This window comes from Pipistrellus hanaki, assembly GCF_964339955.1.
Source record: "Pipistrellus hanaki genome assembly, chromosome: 4".
Classification (NCBI taxonomy): domain Eukaryota; kingdom Metazoa; phylum Chordata; class Mammalia; order Chiroptera; family Vespertilionidae; genus Pipistrellus; species Pipistrellus hanaki.
The window spans coordinates 3,399,976-3,423,538 of NC_140506.1; the positions used below are offsets into that span (position 1 = coordinate 3,399,976).

General features: G+C 45.9%; 1 protein-coding gene across 3 annotated transcripts in view; it reads right to left on the reverse strand.

Annotated features, from left to right (window-relative positions):
• Window positions 1-23,563, reverse strand: part of ADAMTS12 (ADAM metallopeptidase with thrombospondin type 1 motif 12) — a 147,075-nt gene that overhangs the window by 94,589 nt on the left and 28,923 nt on the right. For all 3 annotated transcript variants that reach the window (XM_084881888.1, XM_084881887.1, XM_084881889.1), the window contains exon 3: window positions 1,051-1,183. In XM_084881888.1, coding sequence (XP_084738014.1) covers window positions 1,051-1,183 — 133 coding nt within the window. The remainder of the gene's footprint in view (window positions 1-1,050; window positions 1,184-23,563) is intronic.

Below are 23,563 nucleotides of genomic sequence, written 5' to 3' on the forward strand. Positions count from 1 at the left end.
CCATTATCCCAGCAGGGAACGTGGTGGACGAACACTGCAGTTCCCCAAACCAAGTTCGTTTCAATTTATGAAGTTTTTAAAGTTCCGAATATCATGTATACCTTAAGAGTGTTCACAGCACGTTAGAGTATTCTTGAATCTCTTGCTACTGTCCCGGCATTTAATCCCACTGATCATTTCAGGAAGGGAGGTGGTCACATCAATTGATAATGGGTCGAGAGGCCTTAAGAGCAGGGCTGAGGCTTCCTCAGCAGCCAGCAAACCCACCTGTTCTACATTGGATGGCAGGTAACACTTCGTGTGTGTGATTCCATATTTCTTAGATCACTAGGTAACCAATTTGGCAGAGAGAGGTAGTATGGCAGTGAGTGGAGTTGGCTAGATAACTGCTCTGTGAAATCAGTTATGCTATTCCTCATCCACCCTCCTTGAAATCATCTTTGCCTGGATCCTTTGTCTCTGACAGCTACCTGAAACTGTTTAGTGCAAGGCCATTCCAGGGGCTTAGGGGCAGGGACGAACCTCAGCGAACTAGAAACACATGCCCCTGAAAGAAGCTGAGCTAATTTCATCGTCTGATAATGTGTTGATATTTTTTCAGTTTCTCTTCACCCATCGTCAGCATCATCACACACTTAAATCTGCGTTCCATATGGAGATATGACAAGCTGTCTGATACTATTCCATGCGAATGTATGACAACATTGCTGAAATGGAAACTCATTTCCTTTAATTAATCTTCCTCTAAGGGGTTCAAAAAACTTGTGTTTTGTTTTTTTGTTGTTTTTTTTAAACCAATTCGCCACTCTGAATATCATAGGAGTGTCTTCAACTAACGTGGCAAGGATGTAGGAACTGCCCCTTCCTTTTCCATTAAGAATACGAAGAGTCTTACAGGGAGTTGAAATGACTTACACAAGGGTGCATACTTCTAGCCAACAGAATGGGGAGGAAATAGCAGATTTAAATAAGACCAGGTCATGATGGAATAAAACAATAACAGAACAAAACAAGTTCCTCAACCCAGTGAGGAGATCTCGGTCACAATACCCTGTAGTGCGCAGGCCGGCTCCTTCCTCTGCCTCCTGTAGACGATGTGTGGGTGGTACTCGCCCTCGGCCTGGGGATGCTCTTTGACAGGCTCGATAAAATAGTCTCCATGTGGGAGGTGGAAAACTCCAGTCTGTAAACATATGCAGCAGAAGGTCTTATTCGAATCAATTCTTTATCTACGCAAAGAAAATTAGCAAAGTGAAAATGACAGGTCATGATGGTCCCTGAAACTCATAAGACCGATGCTTTCCTAGCTGCCACTGGATCTCTTTCCAGAAGAGCTACACGTAAGTCATGTAATGAAAGGTCTTCAGAGTCTTAATTAAATGTTTCGGGGTCACAGATCCCTTTGAGACTCTATTGGAAAGAGTGTGCATACACACATCTCCCCAAAATGTAACATACAATTTTGCAGGTTCATGGACACCCCCCCACCAAAAACAAACAAACAAACAAACAAAAAACCATAGCTGAATATCTATAAACTTAAATAAAGTGTTCCCCAAATGCCTTATTATGGAGTTGGTACCTGCTCTCCACAGTCCACTGACAGCTTTATGGAACATTTACTGACCTGGATGTGGGTAGCCAGCTACATGTTCACACAGCTGCTTGACTTGAAATTTTTAATACGTTCTATTTTCAAGAAAACCAAGAGCTGTAACATGAAGTATCTGAGACTTCTGTAGCTGTCTACAGTGGAAAGCCCCTGTCAGTTTCGAGGGGAAAGGGGCACTCTCCTTTCACAGATATAGGAATTTGCGATATGCCGGTCAATGAGTCACTCTTTTTGGAGGCCAGGTTTGGAAGTGGCATATCCTACAACGCTCTTTTCTCTTTAGGAGAAGTTCTTCGTGCCTGTTGGAGATGCTTAGAAAATGCCTTTCCTAATGGCCTCCGAGGCTGGCCTTGAGTCTCAGAATCTGAATTCTGCACCAATGAGCAGGACTTTCCCTAGACAATCTGCTGGAGGTGATAGGAACTCAGACTCTGGAATTAAAATAGGTTCAAATCCCAGCTCGTCCACTTATTAACCACGTGACCTTGGGCAAATGACGTGCTCAGTTTTGGTTTCTCAACTGGTAGGTGGAGATTAATGGAGGGTTGCTGCAAAACTCTTAGAAAAGGGCCTGGTTCATAGTCTCATCTCTCATAGGCTCTTTCCAGGTCTCAGAGTTTATATCACCTCACTGTATTAGGCTCTCCAGAGTCAATATAGCCCTTCAATCAATTTCAATTTTGCCAAAATAAACCTGGGGACATTGTGGGGTCAGGGACACTGTGAAAGTCTCCCCAAGTCCAAGGCCCTCTCCCCCACCCAATCCTCAGCAGGGCAGGGTGCCTTGCTCCGCGGAGGACTCTGAAGACAGCTGAGCAGCCCAGTCAGGAGAGGACCAGGCTCCGTGAAAGGAGGCTGCTCTCTACTGTTCAACCTGCCCTTGGTGTCTTTCCTAAATGTTTGCTTCATGCACCCATAATAAAACCAGATCTTCACATAAATTCCCACGACTGACTTCCTGTTTTGCTTATTGACCTTAACATATAATCAATAATAAGGAGAATAGGGAAAATGGACACTTTACTGGGAGTCATAACAATAGCTAGAGGACCTTGAATTGGTAACCCCATCTGCAAAAGGGGGGTGATGCCTCCTATGGCTGTTGGAAAATCAAGTGAGCTGAAGCTTGTACCAGCTGCCTTATAAGTGCAGGTTGGAAATGATTGAACTACCAACTCTAATGACTTCATATTTGTTGGTATTTCTTGGGAGACATTTATTCTCAGCATCATCCTCCAAAGACAAACCTCGGGAACAGGAAGAACTGACAAGACCCGGATTACAACAAATCAGCTGGAAACAGACTCGTGCAGTGCTGAGATTGGGTTCAATTTCCACTCCAACACCAAGACCTGGGACACGTGGGGGAAGCGTGCCTACTGCTAATGGAGTTCATTTGTTCCTAGAAGCAAAGTAGAAGTCAGGAACTCCTTAGGGGTGGCTGGTTCGGGTCCCTGTGACACTGCTTTCAGCAAATATTGATGTCCGTGACAAAAACAAGTCACCAACAAGGATTTATGGGCATTTCTTCGGCCGAATTTTGGAGCCAGGTGGTGCAGAAGAAACAGATGGCTCTCCAGCTGAGAACAATATAACTACTTTATGAGCAATGTGAATGAGGATGCCTAAAAGCCAAACAAGCATTTCCCTAAAGACTTACTTCCATCTGCATTCCTCCACCAGGCCAACCTTGTCAGCATGTGCCGGGAAACACCTCATCAGACTGAGTGTCTCTTCAAAGTGAGGTGGAGACCTAGGAGAGCTGTGTGGCTCCCCTGCTGGAGGGGAAGCAATACACCTGCTCACGTGCCAGTGGGCTGTTGGCCCCAGAACCCCACACAGAAGGGACCAGGCAGCAGAGGGATGAAGAGCCTCCACTGGCTTCGGGATGGGAAGATTTCCCATCCGAGCTCTGCACCTCCTCTCTCCCTCCCCACATATAAACACAGAGCGTTAGCCACATGGCACAGGTGGCCATGGTTTATTGGTGTCTCTCCTTTAACCAGAACATCCTGTGATGTTGGAGATGTTATATATCTTCCCTGTCCAATTCAACAGCCACTAGACGCATTTGAGATGTGCCCAATGCAACAGATGAGCTGAAGCTTTAATTTCATCTAATTTTAAGTAGTAAGGAAATGTAAACAGCCACAGGAGGTTAATGGCTGCCATGTGGAACTGCATATTTCCGGAGCCTGACTGACCAGGGCAGGAGTGAGACCCACAAGCATGTTCCTCATCTGGCGATGAGTGCTGCAGTTAGGGCAGCACTGGAGAGAAGAGCACACTGCCGGCATGTCACAGGTCACTGGAACCGTTAACTGTTAATTTTTCATGATCAAGACGGCCAGGAGCCAGCTTGGAAACATCCGAATACTGCACTCAGACTTGAGAGAATTGGAAGAGGTATAAAAGATGCACCATTTGCCAAAGTTAAATGAGTCATCGGAGCAAGTGCGGTGGGAGGGGGCTGTGAGGGGGCTGCCATAGCCCTGAGGCCAGAAAGGAAGGAGCATGGATGTCCCCACAGGGGCTGGGACTGGGGCTGTGATCACAAGGAACTGGAGGCTTGGAAGCAAGGCTCCACTTCCAGAGGGAGTTGTCCCCAGGGGAGCCCTGGAGTACCAGCCGGCATGTCCTCACGCCTCTCTGTGCGCTGCAGAGGAGCCTGCCACAGCCCTGATATACACGAGACCACATCCCACTGGCTGGCTGGCAGCTCCGAGTCCAAGTGGTAGAATAAATATCACTTCATAGAGAAGGGATGAAATGGATTCCAAAAATATTGTAAGATCAAAACGTTATGACAGGTTTAATAGAAATAGCATGAGCTGTGTGATCTTGGTCAAATTAGTTAATACATGGAGCCCTCCTTTTGACAGCTGTCAAATGGGGCAAAAATCTATCTTAATTTGCAGGTTTATAACTGTCTCTGATGCCTGGCAGAAGGCTTATCATGTATGGGTGCTCAGTGAATGCAATGTATTTTATCATAGCCCCATCCACAGGGAACGTAATATACAGTGGTGACTGAAAGCAAGGGCCCTCCAATCCAACCACTCGGCTTCATCGCTTAGCTGCAGGCAGCTCCTCTGGGCCTCAGTTTCCCTATCTGGAAAGTAGGAAGAGCGCTAGTCACTTGATAACTAGCTTTTTACAAGTTACCAGGTGTATGAAGTGAGTCAATATGAAGTGTTTGCATGAGTGCCAGCGCACAGTGAGTGCTTCATAAGCGGTAGCTGTTAGCTATTGTGGAAGTCTAAGGAACGTTCCCACAGGTGTTTAACCAGATTGCTCGTTTCCTGCATCAACTCGACAGGGTATGGGGTATCAGGTTAATTATTTCGGGTTGTGTCTGTGAGGGCCTTGCCAGGCGGCATTAGCACTGGACTTGGTGGACCCAGTAAAGTAAATGCCTTCCCCAAAGTGGGTGGGCATCATCCCATCCACCAAGGGCCGGTGTTCTCTCACACTGGGGTTTACAGCATCAGCAACCCTGGTTCTCAGGTCTTCACTGGTTTTCCTGGTTCTCTAACTCATAGCAGATTGTGGGACCACTCAGCCCCATAATCATGTGAGGCAACTCTTCAAAATAAAAATCCATGTGTATAAAGGTATACACACACACACACACGCACACACACACTAACTAGGGGAGACTCAGTGGTGACGGGGTGTACATGGACTTGTCTGGAAAAATCTGAGTGGAGACAGAATGAATAGATTTATTCCTGCCTTTTTGAAACTCAGGGTCAGAAGTGATGGTGGAGGTTTTCCAATCCCACCTCTGACACATCATAGCCATCTCCTCAGCCCAGGAGGCAGTTTTCCACAGCATAGCTCAGGTGAAAATCAAGCTTAACCCTCAAACTGGGGTTTCCTCTAAGGATTTAAGGCTAAAATCTTCAATAAAATTAATGGCCAGTCTCCAGGTCAGCCATGCATGCCACGTCCTGGCCTCCTCTTCTCCCCCGGAAACAACGTAGAGCCAGGTGACTCTCCTCTGGGGAAGAGCCTGCCTTTGGAGACACGCCAAGGTCAGCACTCAGCACCAGCAGGAGCAAGCCTGTGGCTCTGTACAGCCATGGGTCTCCCTGAACCTCAGTTTCCTCATCTGTACAAAGGAGTTCTGGTAAAGCTATGACAATACATGAACGTCCCCAAACAGCGCCTGGCCTTGGCAGTGTTGTCATTTCTGAATCTCCTCCAAGTGACAGCGTTTGGACCCTTCCATTTGGACTGAGCCAATCATTTCCTCTTCCCGCAGCATGGCTAGCACAGTGGGCTATTTCTAGAAGTGCTCAGTGTTTAATTCCAGAAGAAAACCTCCTGCTCCCCTCAGGGTAGATGAAATGTCTCCTAATGATCTTTGTTTCTCACTTGGTAGAACTTGGAACTCGGTCTGATTAGTCAATAGTAATTCCCAAGAACCGTTCCCACAGATTTACCACATTTCCTGAGAAAAGGGAGTGATTCACAAAGGACAGCCATTCAGCCCAACGAAGTAGACCCAATGAAGTAAATCTTTGGAAATTAAAAATGCAGCCACCAAAGAGAACAAGGCATCTTATGACCCACTTGTCTCGAATTTCACTGTGCAAATCAATCACATGAAAGTGTATTTAAAATGTGTATACCTAAAAAATGAATAAATAAAATGCGTATACATGGGAGCCTTGCCCAGAGATCCTGCTCAGTAAGTCCAATGTGATACCCAAGAAACTGCATGTTAGCAAGCAGCCTGGGGTTTAAGATAACCCATGTATCAGGTTATTCCATGATGTGGCATTTGATCACTTCTATCTTCTCCCACCACCAAATGGCAAAACACTGGCTTAGGGCCGAAGGGAGTGGCTTAGTGAAGGGAACAGGTGAGCCAGGACTGTGATAGTATGGTAACTTCACTGAGTGCCACCGCAGAGAAGAAGTGAAGAGGAGGTCTGGTGTGAGGCCTTACAGGTGTGGATGTGAACACGCATGGTCTCCACTTTCTAATGTCCCAACCAGAGTGGAACAAACATGTTTAGCTGCCCGGGAAGGAGAGCAGGTGTGGCAGACACACTCTTCCTCCTCAGAACAGACCTTCACACCCTTGGAGACGACATTGAAGTGGTGGCGGGCAGGGAAACCAGCTGGGCGAGCCTGGCATGACTGGGTTTCAGAAAGGAGACTCGGGAGTCCTGGAGACAATACAGGGGCAGACAAGCAGCACCCGGAGCTGGGGAGGCTGGGGGTGAGGGACCCGCAGAGGAAGATGCACCAGCTGGCAGCCAGAGGGAAGATTTGCAAAAAGAAAGTGGGATGTCAGCCTGGAGCATGAGAGAAAATGTAGGATGGAAACTTCTTTATCTTTCAAGTCTTCAGAAGAATAATCATTGTTCTCTAATTATTTGATGTGAATACAAGTGCCATGTCCTTCAAAGGTGGCACAGGGTTAAAAAAAAAAGAGGTGAGTTGTTAAAGGAATACATTACCTCATTTAAGAAAATGAGTAATCATGCAACATAACCTAATTTTCATTCCATGTTCCAATTTCTGATATTGTCCCCCAAGTGTGTTTTAGAGCTATTCATTGCTTGCCTCTTTCTTTGTTTATAATCCAGAATCTAATCAAGTTAGTAAAATGCATTTGGTTAGTGTGCAATAAATTACTTTTTAAAAATTTCACATCTATTTCCAACACATGGTTTAAAACGTGGAGTATTTTTTAAAGCCTATTATGAAAAACAACTGTCGTTTGTTCTACCTCTTTTCCCCTTTTTCTTCTGGAAATCACCTCCATATTTCTAAAATAAGATGTACCATCTTCTTAAATCACTTTTAGGCATTACCGGAAGTACTGTACTTGCTATAACAGATGAGGATCTGGCTTCCTTACCCAGTCCCTCTGCCATTCTCCTAATGCCCTTACACTGTCAGACCAACACAGACAACTGCATTACATCCTTGAAACCAAGCAAACCTGGCACTCAGCCAGGATGTGCTTTTACAAATGAAATCTACTCTAGTTGGTTGATCTCTTTGCCATACAGGTTACTAGTACCATGGTATTTCCTTTCTTGCACAGCTTTTTGTTCTTCTTGGAATTTCTACTTACTATTCTTTCCATCGTCTTCCTTGTTATTACAATCCATTCTTTCTAACTCCCAATGCACCCACACTATTCTATAGAGTTCCCTCTTTCTCTGGGAGACATCCCCTGGCACCCCCCAGCTGCCTGCTCCCAGCTGGCCTGGCGGCTCAGAGGGCTGCCCCCAGCCATCACCTGGGACTCCCCTTAATGGCACCTTTAGGTTAGATCCGCGGAACTCTGGCTCTCACCTCTGTCTGCTTTGTTCCCGTATCCAGGTTCAGAATGCAGGAGTCTGACAACTTTTCAGAATCTCAGTCCTTTTTGAATGGCCTCTGTCACTCTCCCGGAAAGGTTTAGGATTGTCTTTCTACCAGTGCTATTTGGAAATTTCTCATTTATGTGCTTTTGAGTGAATCTTCCTTCACCCATTGTGCTGGACACTCAGTGGGCCTTCTCATGCTGGATACCGCGCTTCTCAGCCCTCCGCTGATGAGAAGGAATTTTGGATACTAGACCTCCCAGGCAAGTCTTCCATGTTCCTTGCTTTTCCTGTCATATGTCCCTACTCTTAGTCTTCTTTACCTACTCTTTAAATGTACTATAGTTGACATATTATAATGTAATATAAATATTATATTAGATTCAACATTTATATAGCTTAACAATGTCATCACCACACTGAGTCTAGTGACCAATTGTCACCGGTCAAAGTTATCACACTATTTACTAGATTCCCCTTCACCTTTTATTTTATGGCATATTGTGGGTTTTAGCTATAATTTGTTGCGTTCCAATATTCCTGTGGAAAATAGGGCCTTACTTATTACCGTGATCACAAACATTTGGGGGCACAAAAAACTATGCAAGTCATTATATGTAGCTAAAGTGTGCATTGTTAAAAGGAGTGAACTAAAAACACAATAATGTGTGTGTGGAAGGCAAAGTCACAGCCCTCCCAGCCCCCCCAAGATGCCCCGAAAGTGTGACTCTGCTAGGTCACTGGCACCAGGGAGTTAAGGTCACAGATGGAATTAGGGAAGCTAATCATCTGACCTGGGGGTGGGAGATGAGCCCGGATTATCCAGGCAGCCTGATGAATCCAAAGGATCACCATAAGGGGAAGAGGGAGGCAGAGAGAACAGGAGAGACAGCCGTGTGAAAGGACTTGGCTCAGTGCTGCTGGTGTTGCAGATGGAGAAATGGGGCCATCAGCCATGACAGTGACCTCCAGAAGCTGGAAAAAGTAAGGAAATGGTTTATCCTCAAATTCCCAGAAGAAAACAGCTCTGCCGACCCTTGAGGTCGGCTCCCTGAGACCCGTTTCAAACCACTGACCTCCAGAGCTGTCATCATAAATCTGCGCTGTGTGAAACCACACAGCCTGTGGTAACATGTTACAGCAACTACAGGAAACTAACACAGTATGGCTACACACATCAAGTGCAAAAGCTGGAATTGGGGTGCCAGCTCTAGGTCAAAGAAGACCGCCTACGCTTAGATGAAAGCTGGTGTCTAGCCTTGGGATTGAGGAAAGGGGCTAACTTTGCTCCCAGGAAATTTTAACTTCAGACTAAAAGAATTTGGAAGAATTTAAAATGTGGCTATTGCATTCACCTAAAATCAATTACAACGATGTGTGTCCATCTCAGGCCCCAGAACTTTTTGCCAAATCCGCACAAAGAGAATGTCAAGTTCTTGAAGGTGGAAATAGAATTATCTTTCTACTGGAAAGAAAAAGTAAGAATAGCATTAATATATTTAGTTGGCTTTGTTGAAATCTTTTTTAAAAAATATATTTTATTGATTTTTTTACAGAGAGGAAGGGAGAGAGATAGAGAGCTATAATAGAATCATCGATGAGAGAGAAATATCAATCAGATGCCTCCCGCACCTCCCCACCCCCACTGGGGATGTGCCCACAACCAAGGCACATGCCCCTGACCGGTATTGAACCTGGGACCCTTCAGTCCCTAGGCCAACGCTCCATCCATTGAGCCAAACCTGTCTCAGCTAGAAATATTAATATATGATTTGAGAATCTGAGGTGGGAATGCAAGGGGTGAAACGGAAACTGGCCTAGCAATTAGGAGAAACAGCTGAAAAATGAAGATGATGATACCAGCCCTGACTCCTCCCATGGGAACAGTGAAAGGCAAATAAAACTGTGTGAGTCTGCAAGTAATACATATGTATATCCCTCCATCATTTTCAGCTCAATAACCACCACCATTTATTTGGCTGCAAATCACAATTGTGCTTTACTAATAGTCTTCTTTTAAATAAACTCATGTCTGGGAAGATGGGTAGTTGCTTTTTATATATTATGACAGTCCATCTAACAAAATCTCATCTATGGAAAGCATGAGCTCATGGTTTTAAACATCTCTTCATTCCCAGGGTTCCAAAGAGACCTTCCCAGAACAGTCTGTTTGACCTCAGGGGCACGAAGGAGGAAATGGCCCTGGTTGCTTCCAATTACAAAATGAATGTAGGAAAACTGAGCTAGAAACCCCCTTCCTATCAAGGGTTGGCCTCCCTGGAGCCCCCTGGGAAAATGTGGGGGCCCTGCGGATCCTTTCTCACTACTGGGTCGTTTGAAACTTGCACACTGTTTGCGGGGAGGGGGAGGCTTCAACTGCCAGTGAATCAGCTTTTCCCAGGAAACTCCAAGGAAGTCCAACCCATTGATGGAATCTCCACAGCTTTGGGGGGGTGGGGGGGTTGTGGCAACAGAAGAAGTTTGAGAAATGTTTCTCAAGCCCGTCTGCTATATCCATTCAGAAAAAGGCCGGGGTCTCAGCAGAGAGCTTGGCAGCACACCCAGAGGGGATGACTGAAACACTATTTCAGTGTCCCTGCCCTTAGCCCCCTCCCTTAGATACATGGACAGACACATCTGTTGTCACTTTTAGAAAGTCCCTCTCTGACCACGCAAACACAAATGGAGATAGCTCCCAGCCCAGCACTCCCTATTCACCTTCTGTCTTCATTCTTCTTCAGGGCACTTGTTACATACTTTCAACAGGCATGTATTTTCCCGGTTTCACCTTAGCTAATGCCACTCTCCCCACCAGAATGCCAGTCACTGAGAGGAGATGTTCTCTCTCTTGTTCAGCTCTGTCTCCTAGGGCAGCCCAATTCCTGGCAGTGCTCAACCTGGATCTGTGCAGTGATGCGTGTTCAATAAGAGACGTTTACAATTCGTAATTACATCTTCTCCCCTGCTTCAAGTAAATCTGTCTCCTGAAAAATAACCAGTATAACCAGTAGACGTAGCTTATTAAATGTGTCAATCTGTTTCAGTCCTTTTCTGGGCACAGATCTTGATACACAAGAGAGAAATGGAGTCAGAGGCTCGGTGACCAAGAGGAGAGCTTTGCCTAGACACACTCTAGTATGAGTCCTCTTTCTTATTTCCTTGTTTATTCTAAATCTCCTCAAGGGATTTTAAATAAAAAAGAAATATCAATCCAGCCAAAGTAGGTATAAAAGGGGCTTTGTAAGGAGCTGTGCAGAGCTGAACAGACTGAAAAAATCACCAACTCTTCCAGGATCCAGAAGAGAGGAGCGGACACAGAGCAAACCGCTGACCCCAGGACTGGAGAGAGAGACAGGATACAAGGTAGTGGCTTATCAGAGCTGAGACTCGGGAGGGGAAACCACGGGGGGAGGGGGGGGCAGTGGCGAGGGGGGAGCAGAGCCAGGGAGGAGAACCTGAACTGTAACGATGACCGACCTGCTGGAGACTCTTCGGACAACTCTGAGTTACCTCGTGAACCAGAGCCTGACCTGAGCCTATGATCGGAGCCCACCTGGCCTGGGGAAGGGAAGCTCTCACGGCTCTAGCCTTCCACACGGGAGAGAGGAGACACCCAGCTCCGGCCACTCTCCTCATCCTGTTTCTCCTCAGGGGAGAAAACAAATAGAAAAACGTGTGAAGTTCACATCCAGATTAGAGAGCACTAACTTCGCCTTCTCCTCCACATCACACCACATCACTCCAGGCCTGGTTACTGCAGCTCCTGTGCCTGGGACATAATGTCCACCTTTCAAGAAAAATCACACACACACACACACACACACACACACACACACACACAATACTAACTAAGCAGGGGCATGGACATGTTCAATAGCTTGACTGTAGTTAGTAATAATTTCACTCTGCATACAAAACACCATGTTGTACACCTTAAACATACACAATTTTTCTTTTTAAAAAATTACAAGGCATACCACAATGAAAATAACACAATTTAAAGGGCAAGCAAGCAGCAGCAGACATGGCAGGAATGTTAGAATTATCACATCGGGAATCTTAAACTACATTTCAAATGCTGAGAGCTTTGGTCAATAATGTAGGTAGCATGCAAGAACAGAAATACATGCTAGAGATAAAAACACTAGGAGACATGAAGAATGCCTTTGATGGCCTTATTAGTAGATTGGACACAGCTGAGGGAAAAAAATCTAAGCTTGAGGATATAGCAATGGAAAGCTCTAAAATTGAAAATCAAAAAGAACAAAGACTGGAATAAAAAAGAACTGAATATCCAAAAATTGTTGGAGCAATTATAAAAGCTGTAACATATACATAATGAGAATACCAGATAGAGAAGAAAGGAACAGAAAAAAAAATTTGAAACAATGACTAGGAATTTCCCCAAATTAATGTCAGACACCAAATCACAGATCCAAAAAGCTCAGAGAACATCATACAGGATAAAAAATAAAATAAAATAAAAAATTATACCACAGCATTTCAAAATAACACTTGGCAAAGACTGTCTACAAAAAACCTACAGCTAATGTCAGACTAATGAGAAATGTAAAGCTTTCCCACTATGATCAGATATAAGCAAGTATGTCCTCTCTTACCACTACTTTTCAACATGCTATTTGAAACTTCTAGCCAGTGCAAAAGACAAAGAATGAGGAGGAGGAGGAAGAGGAAGAGGAGAAGGAGGAGAAAAAATTAAAGGTACACAGATTAAGAAGAACTATAACTGGCTTTGTTTGCAAATGGCATGACTGTATATCCAAAAGATATACAGAAAATCCAAAAGAATCAATAAAAACACCTCTGGAACTATAAGCAATTATAGCAAGGTTGTAAGATATGGGTTAATATACAAAAGTCATCCACTTTCTTATGTACCAGCAAAAAAAACAAGTAGAATTTGAAATAAAAAATACAGTATCATCTATATTAGCACCCCCAGAGTGAAATACTTAAGTATAAATGTGAAATACTTAGGTATGAATGTGAAATACTTAGGTATAAATGTCATGTTCTTACATAGGAAGACTCTGTATTATCAAGATGTCTGTTCTTCCCAACTTGACTTACAGACTCAATGCAATCCCAACAAAAAAGTTATTTTGTGAATATCGTCAAACTGATTTTAAAATGTATTTAAAGAAGTAAAAGACCCAGAAAAGCCAACACAATCCTGAAGAAGAACAAAGTCAGAGGACAGACACTGACCAACTTCCAGATTGACTATTAAGCCTCACTAATCAAGATGGTGTGGTAGTGGCCAAAGAATAGACAAGTTAGAAGATCAATGGGACAAAACTGAGAGCCCAGAAATAGACCCACATAAATATAGTCAACTGATCTTCAACCAAGGAGCAAAGGTAACACAATACAGCAACAGGTGCTGCTGGCCATCGAACTTACACCCTTCACAAAAACTGATTTGAAATGGATCATGGACCAACAGGTAAAATACAAAGCTATAAAACTCTGAGAAGATAACATAGATTACTCCAATAGGGAGATGGCTTTTGAGATAACACAAAAATATGATCCATTAAAGAAATAACTAAGAAGCTGGGCTTCATTAGAATTAAAAATGTCTGCTCCGCTAAAGACAATGTGAAGAAAATGAGGAGACAGGCCACAGACTGGAAGAAAATATCTGCAAAAGACACCTCTGATAGAGAATTGTTACTCAACATAACAAAACACTCTTAAAACCCAACAATGAGAAAATAAATAATCCAGTTGAAAAATGCGCCAAAGACCGGAATCCAACCAGAGACCCAAGGGCTGGCGCTCTAACCACTGAAAAAAACTGGCTAAGGCCACAACAGAACTTTTAGAACTCTTCTGGTAGAAGAGAGGAGGCAATCCCCACATGTGCCTGCATGCATACATAATAAAGTGCATGCACGAGTGAAAAATGAGACCCTTGTTTTCCAGGATTCTTGGAAAGGAGCTGTGAGGCCGCTGCTTTGCCTCTTTGCATGATGAGAGCTGTGTCTGAAAGACAGGTCCGCACTGCTCCTGAGAACGGAACTGGCACTGGGTACCTTCTCACGGGGTTCCGTTTACTCTGAGCCCCCACTGTTTGAACTGCAGGCAGACAAGCACCACCACATGTGATGTACATATGGATAAGGCATGTAGTTTGCCTTCTCGACACAGGCATGAATAACTCTACTGCAAAGTGGGCCGGGAGAAGAAACAGGCTCCCTGCTGTGGCTGCACTAACGAGGAAGGAATTCATTCCATCCAGAAGGTTTCATAAAGGAGGTGTCTGATCCGGGCCTCGGAGAGAGGAGTGCTTTATAGTTTGGGAGCAGCATCTTTCATTCGATGGAAAAGACTTTGCACAAAGCTCACATATGGAAGTGCAAGGGGTAGCCTGGATTCCAGAACATGCGAGCGATTCCTGGTTGAGCTGCTGCTTCAGTTCTCTGTCCTTTTAAGAAGAGCATTTGCTGCTTATTTTGCTCACTGACATTTCAGGTTCCAGGGCTCAGCTTTTCCCAAATTTAGGGTCCACATGGCAACTCCTTGCCCAACTTCCCAATAATTAGTCTGACTGATGCTAAGGGAGGGGCTGGGCAATTTGCAGACCAGCCACGCCCCCATGGGGTGAGGGTCCCTACTGGGGCTGTGTGGCCAGCGTGGGTGAGGAGCTGAGAGCTGTTTGCAAGCTGGCCATGATCTCCTTCAGGTTGAGGGTCCCCGCTGGGAGCCTGACCAGCCTGGGTGAGGAGCTGAGGGCCATTTTTCAGCTGGCCACACTTCCTTCAGGTGTGAGTCCCCGCTGGGGGATGTGGCCAGCCTGGGTGAGGGGCTGATGGCTGTTTGCAGGCTGGCCATGTCCCCTAGCTGGGACCATCACCCTGATGATGGCATGGCCAGCTTGGGTGAGGGGCTGAGGGCTATTTGCATGCTCTGAGTCTAGAGGGACGGGAGACCACAGTCTTGAAAATGCTGCTGGCACTAGGACTATGCCTCCTGCAGGGACCGGTCAGCAAGCTGTGCCAACCACCCCTGAAACCCGAGCAGCACAGCAACACGCTGCAGGTTTTGTTCACTTTACGAAACCACCCGGCCGGCTCCAGTTCTCCCCATTTGGGAGACTTTCACAGGCACTGCACAGGCGTTGTGATCTGGTGTGTGGCTCCGTCACTACATCACAAAACAATTCTGGAGGCATTCTTAAGCTCAAGGCACTGGACTAGCATTGCAGGATGGAGTGGAGGGAGAAGGTCAGGGGTAAAGAGGAAGCATAACACGCAAACCCTGTCCAAAGAGCTGTCTAAGGAGGCAGATGGGACAAAGCACATGAGAAAAAAAAAGAAAAAGAAAGAACTGGAAAACTTGGCATGAGGGAGGCGTTCAGAGGATGAGTCACTGCAGAGCTTTGGTTTTCCAAAGAGCACGATACTATGCATAGTTTGGCCATGACCCGCTGGATCCTCTCACAGAGCTGTGAGTTCTGACCACATCCCCAAGCCCTTGACTATTTGTTCCTGCTGCGATTCTCACAGTCTGGGGGTATTTCCTAGAAATGAACAGCTCTGGGGTGGGACAGTAACTAACTCTGGGGTTGTCAGTAAGGTCTCTTACAGCCGATTCTAAAGCATTTTTTAAGCACTGGCTCATACCAGCCTGCTCCACACTAAGGACTGTAGAGCATGTGAATTGAGGAGTAGCCTGAATCTTCTGCTGCAAGTAGTTTACATGTTGTGGTGAGTTGTAGACCCTGTACCTCCTTGTGAGAACCGTTTGCTAAATACTCAGGAATCTTGTGAGCTGGCTGTTAAACAGAAGTGTGGTTGCTTGAACAATGACCCTCCAAAAGATATCAGACCTTAATTCCTGGAGCCTGTCAATGTCAACTTACATGACAAACACAAAAATCACAAGAATTTCACAAATGTGATTAAACTTTTAAGATCTTGAGATGGGGTTACCCAGGAGGCGGCTCAATGCAATCACATGTATGCTTGTGAGAGGGGTGCAGAAGGAGACTGGACACAGAGAAGAGGACAAGGCAGTGAGCACTGAGGCAGAAATGGGAGTGACGTGGTCACAAGCCAAGCAGTGTCAGCTACCAGCAGCTGGAAAAAGCCAGGAGCAGGTCCCACTGACACCCTGATTTCCACCCAGCAGAAACTAGTTTTAGACTGTTGGCCTCCAGAACTGTGAGAGAATAAATAATTTTTGCTTATTAAAACCACCACGTTTAAACCAGCAGGTATAGAAAATTAATTTGGGCAAGTAGCCATAGGAAATTCACTTGGGCAAGAAATTAATTTGGAAATCAGCCATGGTGGAGTATTTACACCACAGAAATTGGCAAACGCTCGAAATCAAGGCTGTTCATTTCAGAAAGCTGATGTGCTTACATTACAACTGGGTCATTGAGCCTTCGATAAACAACTAAAGAATGTCACTTCATGGTGGGATGTGATGTGACATGATGTGACGGGGCACAATGTAATGTGATGTGATATGATGTGATGTGATATGATGCACTGGAAAATGCACTTAACTCATAACCAGGTTCTTCATTCTGCCATTCCCCAAATAGATGCATCTGTTCTTACAAAGATCTCTTTACTTTCCTCTCTGGTTTTCTTCCTGAAAAAAAATAAGAGCCTCCAAACTCATTTATTCTAGAAGCATTTACTAAGCACCTACTATGTACCAGAAAGAGTGCTAAAAGTACAAAGATGAGTGAGACATGGAGGAGGGGACACTCACAGTGACGTCAGATAGCTAAGGGACCAAAAAATGCCAGGATGAGGCATTTTCGCCCAGGGAGAAAGGTCCATGGAGAGAGGAGGTGTTTCCCATCTCTGGGGCTGACACTCTTTCTGATCTCAGAGCTAAATTACTGAGGACAGTCGTCACTGGGGAGTGGGTCTCCCAGCGGGGGGTCCTTTCCAGACTAATCACAGACCTCTCTCCGAAGGGGGCTGACTGGGAAGGTTTGTTTCTCTGCTGAACACATGTCCAAACCACGATCGCCTAGCAAAGCAAAACTGAGTCAAGTACAAAATTAGAGCCTAACCACAGGATTTGTCAAACAGGAGGATGCCACCCACAGTGCCACAGCCGGGATGGCGCTCGTCACCAAAGATGCCTCTGTGCCACCAGTGCTGTGGTGATGGCCACATGCACACCACGGCTCAGAAGGTCCCTGTGTGGGACGTATTTGGAGCAAAATGTTGTCTATTCCTTCGGTTAAGAAATGCTATTGAGGAACTTTATATGCCAGGTACTAGGCTAGGTACTGGATGGAGAGAGTTAAAAAGCATGCCCTGCCCTCAGAAGATGTGCCAATAATCAGCAAGCCAGCAAGTGCCACTGGTGTTGGGAAATAAAGCTATCCAGGCTACAGTGGGGTCCAGAGGAGATGTGGTCCGTCACTCTCAAGAATCAGAAAAGGCTCCAGAAATGATCAGGTGGGTGGATTCTGGGAAGATGGAGACATCCATAGTATTGCTTTTGAATCCTCTCCACATTCCCCATGAATACAGACAGACAAACTAGGATCACCACACCAAAAACCCACAGATGAATTACCACAAACCCCAAAAGAAGAATGGTGAGGACAAACAACTCATAGCATCCGAAACATTACTGGGGACAGGACCTAAAAAGCTGCCTATGAAAAGCTTACAGTTAGAGAGACAGACAACTAAGTACATGCTATTCACAACCTAAAACGACAAATGCCATAACCAGGGGACACACTACAGGTGGTCACACAACTTCACCAAAGTTCACCATGCACTGACTGGAACCATGCTAGTGTGGGCCAAAAAGACTGGAAAGACCAGTTGCTATGACACCCATGACCACCAGGGGCAGATGCTTAATGAAGGAATTGCCCCCTGGTGATCAGTGCACTCCCACAACCAATCTCCTATGGCCAGCCAATCTCTCCAGGTTCCTCCCCCTGGCAGGCAGGCCCCATCTGGCAGGTCCTGTCCAGCAGGCCTTGTCCAACAGCCGGCAGGACCCCAGGCCCTGGCCAGCTGCCAGCAGGCCCCGGCCAGCCCAGCCCCAATCAGGACTGGGCAAGACAGCCCTGATAGGCCTTAATCGCTGGCTAGGCCTAGGGACCCCACCCATGCACAAATTTCATGCACCATGCCTCTAATTGTGTATATAAAAAAAAATATCAATGAAAACATGGTCTTGTTCATAACCATGGTCTTGAGCATGGTCTATGCTCATTCTTGAGCATAAAGAATATTAGATTTGCGGTCTCTGAAGAAATTGAGGATGTTTAAGATATATAGAGTGCTAGGATAGTGGATAACACTCTGTTCTTTTTTTAAAAAATATTTTTTATTGATTTTTTATAGAGAAGAAGGGAGAGGGATAGAGTTAGAAACATTGATGAAAGAGAAACATTGACAGCTGCCTCCTGCATACCTCCTACTGGGGATGTGCCCGCAACCAATGTACGTGCCCTTAACCAGAATCGAACCAAGGACCCCCCAGTCCACAGGCCGACGCCCTATCCACTGAGCCAAACTGGTTTCGGCCACTCTCTGTTCTTGTCTGAGCTAAGTGTAAGACGCCAGCAAGGCTGGGAATCTGCACAGGGCATGTAAGCCTGAATCCTCCACCAGACCCACCGGCTGTCAGATTGGAGGCTCACTGGTTGCCCAGCATCTTGCCTGGGACAGTGGCCATGTCTGCCTCGACTGTTTGTGTCAAAGAGTGTTTGTCTAGTAAACGTCTGTCTGTGTGACAGAAAAAAGAGGTTATGATGTCTATCCTGAAAAAGAAATAAAGGCTTTTCTAGTTTAGAAAACTGACTGTATAAAGTGTATAAATTTCAGAACTCTTAAAATAAATACAAATATGCTTATACAGTCCACTGTATTTCTGGGGCAAATAAGTACAAATGTCTAAAATTCAATTTTAAAAAAAGATAATAAAAATATTTTTTAAAATCATGCTTTAAAGTCATATAAATCCTAGTTCTTCCATCTAGTAGCTACAGACCTGCTATGAGCTGCGGCTGTCTCATTTGTAATTCAGAAGTCAAATCTGCCTTAATGGAGTGCTGCATTGAATCCGGTAACTCGTTATAATGACAGAGTTCTAGGGGCACGCACCGCAGAAGATCCTGAATGAAGAAGCACTGTGCATTTTCAAAAAGTGTTAGTTCCCACCCCCCCTCTCCCCCTCAGTATATGGATGTACCACAGAAGCTAGGAACGTGCTCAGGAGCTACCCAAAGACCTGCTCATGGCAGCACAGCCTCTGAGGATGGGCAGACCGTTCCTGGTGGCAGCCTGGCCCAGCACTCCCAGTGCAGCCTGTGGAGTGGAACGATGCTGGCCAGCTTGAGCTGAACGTGTTGTAACTTTATCCTTCCATGGAGAAGTAAAAACATCAGCAACCTCATGCCAACCTTTTACTTTCTTAAAATTTTTCTCTGAAATCCAAGTCTAGGAATCCTGCGTCCAGCCAGCGATGGAGCTGGAGCTGAAACTCACCTTCTCCGTGGCTCCTGCCAGGAGTGCCTTCCAGGCTCTGCTGGAGCTCCTTTGATGTGCAAAACCATGACTGAGGCACAGCCTGAGGCCCTGTTCGCCTGGTGAGCATTTTTAAAGACCCCTAACAGTTTTCAGTCTAGGATCTAGCCTCTAGGGCCTCTACATGTGTTGGTGACAGTAGAATTTATGGAAGAAGTTTACCTATCTTTTAAAATAGCGAATGTTCTCACAGGACAGATTTGTAATTCCCCTGCATTTGGCTCAGACGCCTACAGGAAGGAGGAGTCTGAGTAAACTTGGACAAGTCACACTCCCCTGGGACTCAGGGTTTCCCTTCCCGTGATGGGCCTGCCAGCTTTGTGCCTGGGCCTGCTCTGCAAAGAATGCTGCCCGCAGCCCTGGCCAGACAGTGGTCCAGTTTGCTGAAAGGTGGCATGTTCGATTCTTGGTTGCACACACACATAGGCTGCCGGTCTGAGCCCCATTCTCAGTCAGGGGCGTGTGTGGGGGAACCAATTGATGTTTCTCTCTTATATTGATCTCTCTCTCTCTCCTTTTCTCTCTCTTTTCCTCTCTCTAAATAAATAAATATCCTCAGGTGAGGAATAACAATAAAATAAAATAAGTATACTGCTGCAATCTGGTATCCTGGCCCCAGTCCCACTCTGGCCCCAGTCCCACCCTGAATTTCGATTACATCGCTTAAAATGATGGCCTTGGTGAGCGCTGAAGTCCTCTGAGCCCCGTCAGAGAAGCAGCCGATCACGATTGTGCCTAATATTCTTTCCACCCTAGATGCTACCCAAGAATAAACGTGTTAAAAAGAGCTGCATGCTCTTCGTGCCCGATTCCATCTGGATAAACATTGCTTATGAAGGCTCTCTTTGAATCCTATCCTTTTGGTATTTGCCCATTCTTGGTATGTACTTGCTGATCTTTCACTGGAGTAAGTAATTTAGTGTCCCTTTCTAAGTGGTTCCAATTTCTGGGTGAATTAATTATGTCATCATTTTTATGACCACGTATGATTTAAATCCAAAGGACCAAGAATCAAGCCAATGGATGCTGACAATGATGACAACTACTAAATCAACAACACAACTCCAGGCTTTTATTTAATGTTTCCTGCGGGCCAGTCTTTGTAGTAAGAATTTCACACCTATCATCTCATTTCATCCTCACAGGTACCCAAGGATCCTACCATTATTCCCACTTTTATTGATGAGGAAAACAAGGGTTACAGAAGGGACAGGCCACGGGATGAGGGTCAGGGCCAGGAAGGGATGGAGCTGGAAGTTGCAGCTCACTGTCTCCGTTGCGCTTTGGGGTTTTATATATTTCCTGATGAACAAACAAATTAAACGTTTACAGGTGAGTCACTTTCTGTTCCTGACATTTAATCTTCCTACCTGTGAAGTGACTGTTTCAGTAGAGAAAGACAAGGCCAGTGGCAGAAGGGAACGGGAACTCCGGCGGAGAAAAAGGCCGATATTGTAAGAACAGGGAGGAAAAGGAGAATAGTGACTGGGGGCACAGAGGGGCCAGCGGAAGAAGGGCCACATGAGCTGCGTGAAGGAGGTCAGTCTTGGTCTGAGCACACGGAAAGCCATTCGAGGGTTTTAAAGCAACAACATGGGCTGATGCCCGCTTTCAAAATATCCCGGAGGCAGTAACACGGAGAATGAATCGCAGGGGTCGGAGTGCAGGCAGGAACCATCTGGAATCTGCAGCCGTGTGCTTGACTGCCCCAGAAAAATAGACGGTAACAGGGACAGGCGACGGTAACCGGGAAGGGAAGCGTGAAGGTGGAACCAACAGGAGATGAGAGGACAGGAAGGAGTCGGGAGTGCCAGCAGGTGATAATGGTGGGCTGCACAGAGACCGGGCACTGCAGAAAGGACCGGGGAGGGAAGGAACTCAGTTTTGCACACACTGAGTTTGCATGACATCAGCACGGAGAGTGTCACTAAGCACTTGGAGCTTGAGACGAAGGTATGGGGCAAAAAATAGACGTTTACAGGCTGTTTCACACAGGCCAGAATGGGGGAGAGACGAGACAGAGAGAGAGGGCATAAAATGGAAGTTCTGGAACTCAGCGCTGAGGAAGCGGAATGCAGGTAAGAGAGATGGAATGTGGAGAGGCAGGGAGCAAATTAAGCACCGGGGAGGTATTAGAGGCCCAGAGACACCTTTGAGGGAAGGGCCCGGTGCACAGCATCAATGCTGCGGAGAGAGCAAGCAGGTCAAACACTGAATCCAACAGTCCATTGAACGCAACAGCCAAGGAGGCGCTGGTGACCTTGACCAAAGCATTTGGGGTAAAGTTGCAGGTGTGGAGGGCAGGGGCTGGAGTTGGGAAGGGGGTTTCATTACCAAAGAGAGAAGAGAGGTGGAAGCTCTTTTGCTTAGATGGTCAGGGCATGTTTAACTGTCCATGGGACAAGGGGGTAGACCTAGTAGAGAGAACAAGGTCAAGTGCAAGATGGATAACTGATAACTGATTCTACAAAGGACCCCAGGGAGTGAAGGCAGTAGGATCCAGAGTTTGCAGGGACCAGATGGACTCAGACAGGAGGCAGCTGCCCAGGGGAAGGAGGAAAACGTCCCTCTTCACACCAAGCTGCTGGGATCTGCCGCACAGGAGCGGGAGCCACCCCGGCAGAGCCTGGGAGAAGCCGTTTCCAGCGGCAGAGCTGCTGTCAGCCAGGGAGTCTGCCGGCAGTGGCTCTCGAACTTGGCCAAACTGGGGACTGCCTAAGAGCTTTAAATCCTGGCCTCCGGCTCCATCCCAGACCCATCAAATCAGTGTCCTGGAGGTGGTACAGCCACCACCCAAGAGACTCCAACATCAGTCCAGTGTGAGAGCCAGTCACCAGAGGTATTATATGATGGAATAGCCACTGTTATAAATTAACTAGTGGCCCAGTGCATTGGATTCGTGCATGGGGTTGGGGCAGGGGGGTGTCCATCAGCCCAGCCTGCACCCTCTGCAATCTGGGACCTATCAGTGGATGTCCTAAGCCGAGTTGGACATCCCTCTCACAATCTGGGACTGCTGGATCCTAACTGTTCAACTGCCTGCCTGATATCCCCTAACCACTCTACCTGCTCATCCCCAACTCCCCCCCCCCCACCAGCCTTCTCACCCTCAACTGTCCCACCCTGCTGGCCTGCTCACCCCCAACTGTCCCCCCTGCCAGCCTGATCACCCAAACTGCCCCCCTGCCCGCCTGCTCACCCCAACTGCCCTCTCGCCCCTAACCACCTCTGCCTCAAAACCTACCACCATGGCTTTGTCCGGAAGGTCTCCCAGTCTAATTAGCGTATTACCCTTTACTAGTATAGATTATATACAATTAGACTAAAAAAGAACTTTAGAAAGCCTTCAATTTTATCTTCTAAAATCAACAGCACTCCAGTAAATTTATAAAGGAAATAGAAGAAGAAATATTCAGGCGCATTGCACATAGAAAGCATAATTCTGATAAACATTTGTTTAATTGCATAGGTTCATATGAATGAACTGGATCAAGATGTAAAGTGTATTTATTATTGGGAGTCAGGGTCAAAAAAGGTCATCTCTAAAGAAACTCCTTTTAGAGGTGAAAAATTTGAGGCTCAAATATATCAAAAAGCTTCCTTCAAGTCACACACACACACAAACAAATTTCAGAGCAGAATCTAGTTTTCCTTCTCCTTCAGATCCTGTTTTCTGAGCGTGTTGGTTTCTGTGTCAGCACTATTGTAAGCATCCTGAGGATAAGAATTATGCCTTCACATTATTTTTAATATATTCTTATTTATTTCAGAAAGGGAGAGGGAGAGAAAGATAGAAACATCAATAATGAGAAATAATCAGTTGCCTCCTACAAACCCCCTACTGGGGATCGAGCCCTAAACCCGGGCATGTGCCCTGGTTCATAGGTCGATGCTCTACCACTGAGCCATGCCGACCGGTCTTGTCTTTATTCTTCAGGTTCATCCACACTATCTTTCCTAGAAGTCCAATTTCCTTCTGCTGAAGTAATTTTTTAGCAAGGCTTTCAGTCTCTATTTGACAACATTTTTGCTTTGGTCTCACTTTGAATGATAGTTTAGCTTAGGGATTC